The sequence below is a fragment of the Ciconia boyciana genome, chromosome 3 (genome assembly GCF_034638445.1).
Source record: "Ciconia boyciana chromosome 3, ASM3463844v1, whole genome shotgun sequence".
Classification (NCBI taxonomy): Eukaryota; Metazoa; Chordata; class Aves; order Ciconiiformes; family Ciconiidae; genus Ciconia; species Ciconia boyciana.
In genome coordinates this window covers 33,597,564-33,609,959 of record NC_132936.1, presented here as the reverse complement: position 1 = coordinate 33,609,959, position 12,396 = coordinate 33,597,564, and the positions used below count along the sequence as shown (strand labels likewise).

Below are 12,396 nucleotides of genomic sequence, written 5' to 3'. Positions count from 1 at the left end.
GCATTATGTTGACTAAATCTGAAGGCTGACAGTATGTCTGTTTTTGATATAGGGTGCACCTGGAGCAGAAGGAGATGGAGGAGAAAAGGGTGACTTAGTAAGGCATTATTTTCTCTTCACTTGATCTAATATTTTGTTGTCGTAAATGAAAACTTTAAAGTATTGGTGGAGTGCTTCAAGCATATGGTTTGATCATTGAAAGTCACATTTCAGTTTTCTACTAACTGGGCATTGCAGAGCACAGCAGTTCTATTAGCCTGGTCATGCCATTCCTGCTGTTTTGAAAGCACTCTGAAATACACATATTCTATTAGGTGTATAATACAGTACAGGCTGCCTTGAAGGGGGTGTGTGTATAGATGCATATGTACAGATACACTAAGCATTTATATATAAATACATATATATGCACACACACATAAATTCTTGGTGTTTGAGGCAGTGAGGATGAGGAAGTAGTTTAATTCAGGTGAAACAGAAGCACAGATAATAAATATCCTTGGTAACTCAGACTTGATGGAAATTTTTGTATTGCCTTTATCTTTGGAAATAAGATATAGCAACTGGCTGTTAGGGAGAACGAGAATGGTCTGGGAAGAGGCTGTGGCACTCTGATATTGCTGGAGGAAGGTTTATATACACTGCAGGAGTGTGGCATGTTGTGAATTCACATGGGTAATGCTTGGGTCATGTGCCCTTGGGTAAAGAGGATTTGTTTTCCTGCAGAAAGACAAATGTGCTAGTCCAGCGGCTCCTATGGGGCCCCATCCAGCAAAGCCAGAACTTGATCTTTCAAAAGGAAGTAAACTGCTCCCCATTTAAAAAATGGTAGCCAGGTGGTGTGCTGGAAATGAGCACTTTTTTTCTCTGCAATTCTGAAAGGCTTTTAAAGTTAATTAACAGCCCTAGTGAGCTAGGTGTCCAGTAATGCAGCTTTACCACCACTATACAGATTCGCAGGAAGCAATACTATGGATTGTTTAAGTGTGCTGCCAGTTGGTCTATTTTTAAACCAATAACAGTTGTTATTTCTATTTCACTTATGGCATATTCATTAACAGACAAAGTGGCCTTTCTGACTTTTAGAAACCAATTATTTCACCAATGACATTTAGGAACTGGGAAAATACAATTTTCAGAAAGCTCTCCAGGAGTAATACGAAAACACCAAAGAAGAAGAGTTAATCTATTTCATAGGTGATTACAAGATTTTGCAACTTCTTTTTTTTTTTCTCCAGTTCAAAGGGAAAACTAAAAACTTCTGAATAGTGGGACTGCTATTCTCAGTCAAGCAATAGGGGAATCTCGGGGTTGTTCAAGCCAGGAGTGAGGTTGCTGGAAACAGCAACTTCTAGGGGTTTGGCTTCTTCACAGCACACTGGGTAGACACCTGCGTGTTTTCTGTTGCAGTTTTGTCAGGGCTAACACAACACTGTAAAATATCCATAATTCTGGCAAACTAGAAAATCCTGATTAAATAATGCTTCCTCTAAAGGTTTCCAAGCAATCTACTATCTAAGATTGTCCTGTGCTGTAACTGTGGTTTGAGAGGCTAGAGCCATGTGTCTAATTCTAAGAGAAGCATTACAAAACCAATTATAATAAACATGCTTTCTTATTTGCACCTTACAGAAATGTTTTTGAGAAAGGAATTTTACAAAAAAATTCTGAAATTTAAGTTTTATTTCCAAATGAATTGTAATTTGAGGTGCAATTTTGCGTAAATCAACTAAATATATGAATTTTTTTTTAATAGTGAAAAAAAAATCACGTCAAGTTTACTGCATTTGTGATGTCTGTGATAATGGATATTCTCTTCTAATACAGTTTGTCTTATTTTTGCTTAGGGTGATATGGGATTACCAGGAGCAAAGGGAGCTGTAAGTATAATGGATTAGCACTGTTGCAGAAATAGAGATATCTAGTAGATCAGATAGATGGTTTTCTGATTTAAGAAAGAAAATACAAATAATGAGCTGAGCTCTTTATCACAGTTAAATTGAGTGAGTTCCAACAGCATTTCTTCTGTTTAACTTTTGACTACAGTTGATATTAAAATGAATTAGCTTTGGAAAGGAATCCATCTCCTGAATTCTAAGCTCCATAAAAGAGAAGCATCGTTCAGCCGCAGTTTTCTGGCCAACTAATTTTTTTTTTTTTTTAAGGAAATTAATGCACTCTTTGTACAGTAAGTGTTGTATAGAAAGGAGGCCCAGATCAGTGGCTGCATACAGCCTGTAATCTTTACACTGTGAAAAAGCTGGCAGCAGGACTGTGATGTCTGTGAAAGCCGAAGTATTTACGGCCCAGATTCCTTTTTTTTTTTTTTTTCTTTTTTAGAGAAGCTTGTATGTCACATAAGAAGAATTTGAGAGCGGAATGCATTCTTTTATTTCAGGATCACTGAAGAGTGGGATTGTTACAGCAGCTGACAGTTTGGGCTGTGATACTAACATATCAACAGTTCTGCCTACAAGGAACTGAAGTTGAAAGTTACAAAAAGAGCTATGCTTGTGTTCTCAGTGGCCTGTGTGACTTTGGGGCTAAGCAAATGCAAGCTAGAGAGTGTTTCCTGCTGATCAAGATCTTACAGGAAGGACATGAGGAAGAGATTGAGTAGAGGAGAAATATGTAGTTTTATCCCACTAGATTTTTAAAATCCTCTTCTCTTTATGAGACCCCAGGGTGCTTGTCATACCAGTGAGTACATTCACAGGGATGAGTAATCCATCAGGGAACCTGACAACTTGCCAGACTGGACAAGAAAGAAATGATGGCTTCCTGGTTGTGTAGTCCACGAAGGGAATTTTGCTGTCTTCTTAATGTATCAGTTGAAGCGTGTTCTTTGGGTTTTCTGCTGACAAGGACAGCAATTAGCTGCCTGAGATGCAGCATAGATGGAACTGAAATGGCTCCATCTTGTGGACTTAACTGATACCACAGCTGAGTAATTTGCCATGGTTTTGAGCATCTCTTTCAGTAGGTGTTGTTTTTTTGTCGTCGTCCATCCCCCACCCCCACCCCCCCCGTAGATTTGGAAAGCCAAAAGTATGTAGGAATTTTTTTTCTGTTTGTTTTGGTTTGGGAGGTGGGTTTTGTTGTGTTTTTTGGGGTTTGTTTTTTGGTTGTTTTTTTTCTTTGTTAGTACTAGTATTGATTAATAGTAGTACAGTAACTTGTATTGAAAGTAACTCGGAGGCGCCTGTTGGCGTACTCTCTACGAAAGGGAATGAAAGGCATTTGGAACAAGCAGGGAGCTGGAATCTTTGCGACTTAAGGAGCACTTAATGTCTAGAAAAGTTGCATGTGACATGCATGAGGGCAGAAGTAGAAACCAAGTATAGGAGCTCTGTTCTTTGACAAAAAATACGTCTTGTGCATGTCACTATGGATGCCCATTTGCCTCTTTTGAGAGAATATCTTTTTTTTTCCACTTCTCCCCTTTAAGGGAGAAATACAGACCTCTTTTTAAGTTTATAAGTCACACAACCACTGACTCCAGTTGCTTATTTAAGAAGAAGCTGTTCAACAACTTTACATTCCAGCGTTCATTGATTTGCATTTGCGAACAGCTCCTGTCACCATTTTGATATGTCAGAATGAGTCTAACACTAGTATAGCAGTCCACTGAAAATCTTCTCTTTCTTTGCCAGGTTGGTAATCCTGGAGAGCCTGGTTCCCGTGGGCCTGAGGGAAGTCGCGGACTGCCTGGCATGGAAGGGCCACGAGGCTCACCTGGACCGCGAGGCTTGCAGGGTGAACAGGGTGCCCCAGGTCTGCCTGGCAGCCAAGGTCCAGCTGTAAGTAGTTTTAATGTGATTGGTATCTTTTGAACGCTTAACTGTCACTCACACCACTCCTTTTCTTGCATCAGGAGCTACATACACACGCAAAACCCAAGTGCCACAGTAGAGTTTGAAATACACTGTACCCTGCAACAGACGCATTTGTGCACCAGAGAAATCTTAGGGTTGTATACAGTTAGGTCCTTGGGTCCTCAACTTTCAGTTCAGTTCCATTTTCTTATGCCCACCCCACTGGTGTAGTGCGCATGTACCATGTTTGATACATGGGTGTATCACACATAGTGTCTGCCTTGCTAGTCAAATTGACTTCAGCTGCAATAGTTGCACTTGCAGGGACTGGAACATCTTTTATTGACATATTTTCGCATCAGGCACGCTTATAAAATGTACTGTGATATCAACTGGATTTTTAAACTATTATTTTTTTAATCCTAGGGAAAAGAACCAACCGATCAGCACATTAAGCAGGTTTGCATGAGAGTCATGCAAGGTAAATATGCTAAAAAGTATTTGATGTTTCTTGTGCATTTAAATCAGGATAATCTACTGTAGAGGCAACCAAGATTTCCCCACTTGTATCCAGAACAAATAGCATGGCCTCAGCAGGGAACCTGGCAGAAAATCTTCCCACATGTGAATGTAGACACAATATGAGAGAATATAAGAAGTCCCTTATTTTATATATACTTTGCAGCCTTATTGAAATACCTGTTGATTCCACCCTATTACTGTAGTAACCAGGCAACAGACTGGAGTGTTTTTATGAAATACTTATATTTTGTGTAGAAATCACTTGCTATGTTTACATATATAAAAGTACACGGCTTCACAGCAAGCTTGTTTTGCCATTTGTAGTCATATGCTATTAGATTACAGCAAACAAACTATGTGCAAAATAGGTAAAATAAAATGAGTGCAGAGAGAGGCTTTCTGTAGATAACATACCATAAAAGGAAAGCAATAGGCAGATGTTCAAACCCTGATTATATTTGCTCACTTCTTCTTGACACACAGAAATCTGGAGCTTTTCTAATACAGTTGGGTGCATGGGATTTACCGCGTTTAAAAATTTATGCTGCCCTGTAAGCACAAAAGATACCTTTCAGTACTTGCTGTTGAAGATGCCCTTAGGGATATTATGCCTTTGTAATGTTAAGAGTTTACCAGAATAAAATTGCTGCTCATGATTCAATCTAAAAATTATCAGTAGTCACAACTGTTCTTGATACTGCCTAACAGGGTATTTTTTTTTTTTTTTAACTTTATATGAACAGGTTAAAAGGCCTTTTAAAGTGATTTCTTGAAAGACAGTAATATTGAGGAGGATTATAGTGAAATCAGATACAATGCTTGAATTTATTCATAACCATCAGAATTAGCAGTGAAGAGAAGTATATGGGAAAAATCTAGAATGTCTTCATTACATCCCTCTTGAGAGCCCCTATAATTGTCAATGCTGTCATGCTTAAAAAAAAAGACAAAAGAGAAAAAAAAAAAAAAGAAATCAGTCCAAGTGGGTCCCTGGAACCTTGTCAGCTTGAAGACAACCGTAACTGAAGTTCAGCTCCTGAGTAAGCTTTGCCTGCAGATTGCTATCCTCAGTCTTCCTCGTGTATCTGCTAGCCATAGTTCCTGTTTTATTTCAGATCATTTGCACCACCCCACCCCCATCTTCTTAATTTTTCATGGTTGCAGACACAAAATAACTAGTCTTGCCAAGTCATGCAGACTTTATAGCAAATGTCATATGGAGTTGTGTATGGCTGTATCCAGAGAAAGTTATTTCTAAGGCATGCTTGGAAGATGGATTTGAAGTCTAGAACAGAAACTTTAAGCAGAGGACTGCTCTCATGCTGTCACAGCAGTGGCCTGAAAGGGAGATGAGGAAAAGGGAATATCTAGCTTAGACCATTCCAAGGAATAGCAAGCTGATCCTATGCCTAATGAAGAGCAAATCTCCTGATGATTTACCTTAAGAAAAGATCAACATAAAATGTTCAATTATTTATCAAACTTGAGCTCATGAGCACCAACTTGAGGGCTTTCCTCTGAAAAAGGCAGCCTGCACTTTGCAGGCCAATGTAGATGACTGCCCTCATGCTTTTCAGCTGTTCCTTCTTGCAAAGATAGATCTTACTAAGGATTAACAAGTAGTAATGAAGAGAGATATTTGCTCTTTTAAGAGGCAGCAATTGCATGAGTACGTTTTCTTACTAGATGGTTGAAATGTAAATGACATAGAAAATTATAAGGACATTTCTAAATAAACCGTATATATTTAAGTCATTTCAGCTTGCAAACATTAAATCTTTAAGATGTAGGCTTCAGAGTGACCAACTTCACAGTGTGCCTACGCAGTTTCCCTCTAGTAGTACTAAGATAGTATCTTATATGTAACAACAAACTTTGTAAATAGCATTGTACATAAGGAGGGTGCTGTACTGTGATCTGTCGGTTTCTGTAGCAGAGAATACATGTTCTTCTTCAGTGAATGTGAGAATCTCTCCATTCAGATCCACTTCCTGCTTAATTCTGTCTTCCTGTTCATTGCAGAACAACTAGCTCAGCTGGCAGCCAGTCTTAGGAGGCCAGAATTTGGTGCTCCAGGTCTTCCTGGCCGACCAGGGCCACCAGGTGCTCCAGGGCCTGCTGGTGAAAATGGCTTCCCAGGACAGCTTGGACCCCGTGGCTTGCCTGGCCTTAAAGGTCCCCCTGGTGAGATCGGTCGTAAAGGTCCTAAAGGTAAGAAATTTTATAACTGGCTTTCAGTTGTTGACTGCTCCAGTTTTTTGTGGGGTGTTTTGTTTTGTTTTTTTTTTTCCTTTGAATTACAGATTGTGGATGTACATTGTACACAAGTACAGGAAAAGATCCTGAATTAGGAACCTAAGCTGTTTCCTGTAACTGTTGCCTCAGTTGCCCCAGTGATTAAAGGGCACATTGGCCTGGCCTCAGCAAGACTTTTTTATAAATCCATTTTTTGTCATCAAATCACTTATACAATATGAGAAGGACAGGCATCTGCCTTAAACTAGAAGTAAGCAGCTGAGTCAGATTCCTAATATTAATTTTCCCTCTCATGGACTTTTGAGGTTTGTGTTTTTCATATGTTGAAAAGTTCCAGCAGTGATTCTCTCTTTCCTCCACCCAGTCTGGTTGTGGACCTCACTTCCGCAAGACTTGTGGTCCCAAAAGCTAACGTAAACAGTCAGATTCATTCGCTAATCTCTAGCCTACTTTTCTAAGTCTATCCAGTTTCTCACATTACAAGTGACTGATAACAATCTGCCTCTGTTATCTGGGTATAACACTTGAGCCATTTAACATCATTGCACCATGTACCACAATCTATTGTTTCTTTGGAAAGAACAAATCCATAATAAAATTGACTAACCTTACACTTTACAAAAAAACTTTGATCTAAGTTAATCTCTTTTGTTCCTGACTGAGAGGGTTTATACACCTCCAGAGGATTATATAGTAGAATTTTCTACAAAGTCTTATGACCACTATATATGTATTAGTTTCTATTCAGCAGTGGTTTCAATTTGTTTTCTTGAAGGAAAGTTTTATTTAAAAATTGTATTTCTGCACAAAGCTGGTCTGTCGCTGGATTAGAGCATTTACTTCAGTCTCAAGTTTTATTTGAAAGTAAAATTGGGAAAACCTTTGAGAGAAGGAATAGAATACAAACAAAGCAAACCTTAACAGCATTGTTGCTGGAGCTCTGTTACTGTTTTCATTTAATGTAATGTCATCTGTATTCGCAGAAGCAACAAAAAATGGAGATACAAAGGTGATCTGATGTGCTGAATTTGATTCATCACACAACAGGCTGCACTGTGTTAACATTAAAAAAAAAAAAAAATCTACAGAGCATAAACAACCCCCCCCAACAAGCAAAATGCTTTGTTTCCTATCATATTTGTCATCAAATTCCAAGTTACCTTACAGTAAACCTTGAAATACAATTACAGATACAAGAGAAGTGGTGAATGCTTTCCTGTGCAAGAGCTATCATGATGGTACATGGCAGGCACCCTGAAAAAAATCTCAGTGCTTCACTCTGAGTTCCTGGTAGTTACCGGAGTTCCACAGAGGGATGAACTGACTTTCCCCATCCGTTTGGGGAGTTGTCCGAGATGGGAGTGAGAGGAAAAGGGTACCTAGGACATGTGATAAAAGGGAAAAGGAGGAGGATGTTGAGAATGGTTTAGAAGGGCATGATAAAGAGGAGAGAGAAGTACAACAATGTGTTACCATGAGACAGAGCGGAAGATACGAAGGTACAGTGATTTGAATAGCATCAACAACAGCAGAGTCAAAAAGAGCTGGCTCAAATAAAGAGATTATAGTGACTTTAATGAGCAATCTGGGGTAGTGAAGGAGGGCAGAATCAGAAATAAGAAGTTGGAGAAGTTGGGGGTAACCAGCAGTAAACACTATTCCAAAGTGTTCAGTAGCTGGAAATAGCAGAAGTATATATGGGTAACCTGACAGCAGTGCTTCCGGTAGCTGTATTTACAGAGACAGGCTGAATCTCCATGTTGACTAGGCAGTCTGAAGCATAGAGATAAGATTCCTCCTCTAGTACCCTGTGTGCATCTTTTATTGAAACTTGGACTTTTGTACTGGCTCCTGTGTTCCTTTACATAGCTTCCTCGTTTTCTGCTGTGCCATTTCTAGGCAAGCCCCGAACTTAACAGTCTATTCCAACCCTCCTCACTGCAGTACAAGAAAACATGGAAGTACAAAATAAAGCTCACTCAAACATTATTAGGCATATACTTGTGACTTTTGACTTGCAGTAAAAAAAACCAAACCCAAGAGTTTACATAGGGTGTTCACGAGTGGTAGATATATGTACTTTTATGGAATATATACAGTGAACAGAATTTGAACTTTACAACTAAAACAGCAAACAGAGCTTCCTCTTACTAAGATCCTTCTTGCTTGGAGCAACATATGAGTTTGAAGAAAAGCTGGGCACCCACCAAAGGAAAGTCTCCAGTACCAGTACTCCAGTACCAGTATGGAAGAACAAAGAAGTCCTTTGTTTTACTTTGCTGTTGGCATCCACATAAGACATTCATAATACTGTAATGTGTGCAAGCCAGCTTCTCTTTTCTTCTCTGCACTAGCTGTCTCAAGGACCAGCACTTATTTTTACTTATTAGCGGAGTTCACATGGTCTTGCAAAAGCCATTTGCCAGTACCCTCAGTCTGTATTCCAAAAGAGCCAGTGTAGTTCTGTGAGTTTGGTTTATTTCTGTTATATAGGCTATGGCATATTTCACGTGGTACTTACTGTCCAGCCCCAGGTGGTTATTTTTTCCCTCCAACATGTATACTTCTGAGTACAACTCAAATGGGGGGAAAAAATCCAAACAAACCCCAAACCTCTTACAAGGACATGTGTCAGGACATGATTCAAAGATGCTAAGAATATATACAGCCACCTGAATTCTTTGCTTATTTGCCATTCATGTCTGAGAAGGAACTTCCTGAAAGTAATACATACTCTAAGCAGGCTGTAACTAATATTTCATGAATTTGCTTTAGGTGAACCAGGAGAAAGAGGAGAAAGAGGATTTCCAGGCAGAGGACTGAAAGGTTACCCTGGACCGAGAGGTCTTCCAGGTAAATATAACAAGGATGAGAATAAAGAAGAAAAGATGTAGTAAAAATTTATTCAGAACTGATACCTCAAGCTGCCTTGACAAGATAAAAGGTGTCCATTAAGCAATAAGCTTCCAAATAACAGTACTTCATAATTTTTACTTCATAGGTAGTAATACTGTCACAAATCAGAATTAAAAGCTCTTTTAGTAAAGAGCTACCACCCCATTTATCTCAGGGTAGAAAGATTAGGAAAAATGTATACAAACCATTAAATAGAAAGAGGCAATCAATCACACATGTGCGTGTATGTATATGTGTGATTGCCTCTCTTTTTTAATATAAGTATTTATATAAAAAGTAAAACAAAAAAAGGCCACAAACCCCAGATTATCTCACTGGCAGCCACAGCAGTCTTCAAAATCTCCATTCATAATTTAGGACATAGGACATTCAAAATACAATTCTCCTTTATTTTTGTGGTAATTAATTGCAGTGTTATGTAATAGGGGTCCAGCAGAGATTCTTGCTGATAAGTGTAGCACAACTGGCCTCTAGTGGCCAGTGAGTGAAAATAAACATGTTCTTTCCACCGGTATCTCTCTACAGTGCGTTTCTGTGTGTATATATAGATAGAAACTACCAAAATTTGTTCTTTGTAAAAGGAGAAAAAAAAATCAGTTGAGTATATCCTGTCAGCTAGGACGTCTGTGAAACTTGGAGTTGTCTTCTTTAGACATTTGTCAGTGGAAGCGGCTTTACTAAAATCACTATATTTCATCCCTTCATTGAAGATTTAGAAGTAAAAAGATACTTTAGCGCTCAGCAGTTCCATGCTACACATCTATTTCCCCAACACATCTGAGTGGAGAATAAAAATAAATTCTTGATACGTCTCTTTCTGGAGCGCTAACACAACTCTGAAGTAGTGAGTAGCATCTACACCTTCATATGCATCGCCAACGGGGTTGTCTGCAGTGCTGCAATCAGTTATACTGCATAGCTTTTTACAGCAGCAGATCTGCTTCAGTATAATTGGAGAGGGTTGGGCCTGAAACTTCATTGCTGTAGCTGTGTAAACACAGCCTGGTTGTCTATTAGAGGAAAACTGTCCCTCCAAGTAGGCACCTCTCTGGGGAATCCACTGAGAGCAGTAAAAAGCCATCTTCATACAGCTTTTAAGAACAGGGTGTTCAGTAAAGCTACATGGATACTAAGCAAGTCATATGCTGCCAATTTTGAGACCTGCATCCACTTTTCCAGGTGAACCAGGCAAACCCAGCTATGGGAGGGAAGGCCGTGATGGTGAACGAGGTCTCCCTGGGGTGGCCGGTCAGCCTGGGGTTCCTGGTCCTCCTGGCCCTCCCGGCCCTCCTGGGTACTGCGAGCCGTCGTCTTGTAGAATGCAGGCTGGACAGAGAGTTGGTAAGAACATGAAAGGGCCATGAGTGGGCAACGCAAGTGCCACAAAGTGTTGGCATCAATTTACTTCCTGCACAGACAGCTGAGAAAAAATAAGGGATGAAGGAGAAATACAAACAAGGAGAAATCTTTCAACCAAGGTTTCAGTAAGGCATTTTTAACACAGTGGTTGTACATTCTTTCTAAAGGTGAACTTAGCAACACAAGCTGGAACAATGGTGCTTACAGAAATACACAGGTGATGCCTTCTGGCTCTTTCTCCCTTTGGGGGGCAAAAAAAGGCACTTGTCTATTTTTTTTTTTTAATAAAGAGTTTCTGTGATTTCTCCTCCTCCCCTACTTTTAATTCCTATGTATGATGTACAGTGAAATAATGTGACTTCAGCCATCAAATAAAAAAGGAATGGTTTATTTACTTCAGTTGTAGCTATTCTTTTATGCTTATAAAATAAATTCCAGAGCACCCCCAAGCAAATTACATCACTTCATGCACAGTCATTCCATTGTATGTATGTATGTGCTGTACAGGATATGCTACGCCTCCCTCAGCTCTTCAGTTCAATTGTAGAAACCCAGCTGGGAGGCTGTTCTTATGAAAACCTGCCACCCCGGCACCTTTTATGCTGTAAACCTCTGTAAAGGTATGATCACTGGGTTCTCATGAATAAGCCACGTGGAATAACCTCTTCATTTTCCACTCCAATTTGTGTTGCATTCGTAATTTTGTATGAAGCCTATTCCAGCTTCCCTCCTTCTATGTTAAATTAAAATAAAAGGCTAGAAGCCACTGTCAAGGGAATTTTAAGTCCTAGAAATATAAAAGTTTTATAGTAGAGATTACAGATTTTGAAGTAACATCTGTGGTTGTACAAAAAAAAAGTACATAATGTTTTAATCCCCTGTTTTTGTATGTATGGTTACATTCAATACCCAGAAACAGAACAGCTAGAAGACCGCCATTAGGCATCCCAAGTTGCCTTTTTTAGATAAACTCAATTTTAGAGGAAAATGTGCAATGTGGATATTTTGTTTCTCTCTGTATAAATTAAACTATTTGTGGTTTTGACTTTACCTTATCTGAAGTGTATCCTCTCTCAAAGACAACAGTGAAACCATCCTATGATGTTTCCTTTTATTTCGCTATTAGTCATCTGAATTTTCAAATACAAACTTCGGCATGCTTGCTTTAAGCATTGATTTTTTTTCCTAGTCTTTCACTGTCTGCTTATGTTCAACATAGTTGACTTGTATATCATGTGAGAATATAAAGAAATAACAAGATCATTTGAACTATGCATTTTGCATGTAACGTATAAGACAACACTAAAGGGAAAGATACTGGTATAATATATACTCTAAAAGGAATTATTGAAAAAAACAATACATAAGCCTTCCCCAAAACAAATCTCTAGCTGCATCTAAGAGCCTCTTCTCTGGCACCCCATGTGTTGACAGAAAATGCCTAAATAGAGATCACCTGGGAGAAAAATGTCTGATAAAGCTGCCTACTAAAAGAAAGTATATTTGCACATTTATTAGAGACTTCTGA

General features: G+C 39.0%; 1 protein-coding gene across 1 annotated transcript in view; it reads left to right on the top strand.

Annotated features, from left to right (window-relative positions):
* Positions 1–10,962, top strand: part of COL9A1 (collagen type IX alpha 1 chain) — a 78,112-nt gene extending 67,150 nt beyond the window's left edge. Inside the window, exons 32-38 of the mRNA XM_072857828.1 lie at positions 53–97; positions 1,848–1,880; positions 3,654–3,800; positions 4,242–4,296; positions 6,360–6,548; positions 9,369–9,446; positions 10,689–10,962. Of these exons, the coding sequence (XP_072713929.1) occupies positions 53–97; positions 1,848–1,880; positions 3,654–3,800; positions 4,242–4,296; positions 6,360–6,548; positions 9,369–9,446; positions 10,689–10,873 (732 nt within the window). The 3' untranslated portion in view covers positions 10,874–10,962. The remainder of the gene's footprint in view (positions 1–52; positions 98–1,847; positions 1,881–3,653; positions 3,801–4,241; positions 4,297–6,359; positions 6,549–9,368; positions 9,447–10,688) is intronic.
* The last annotated feature ends 1,434 nt before the right edge of the window (positions 10,963–12,396 follow it).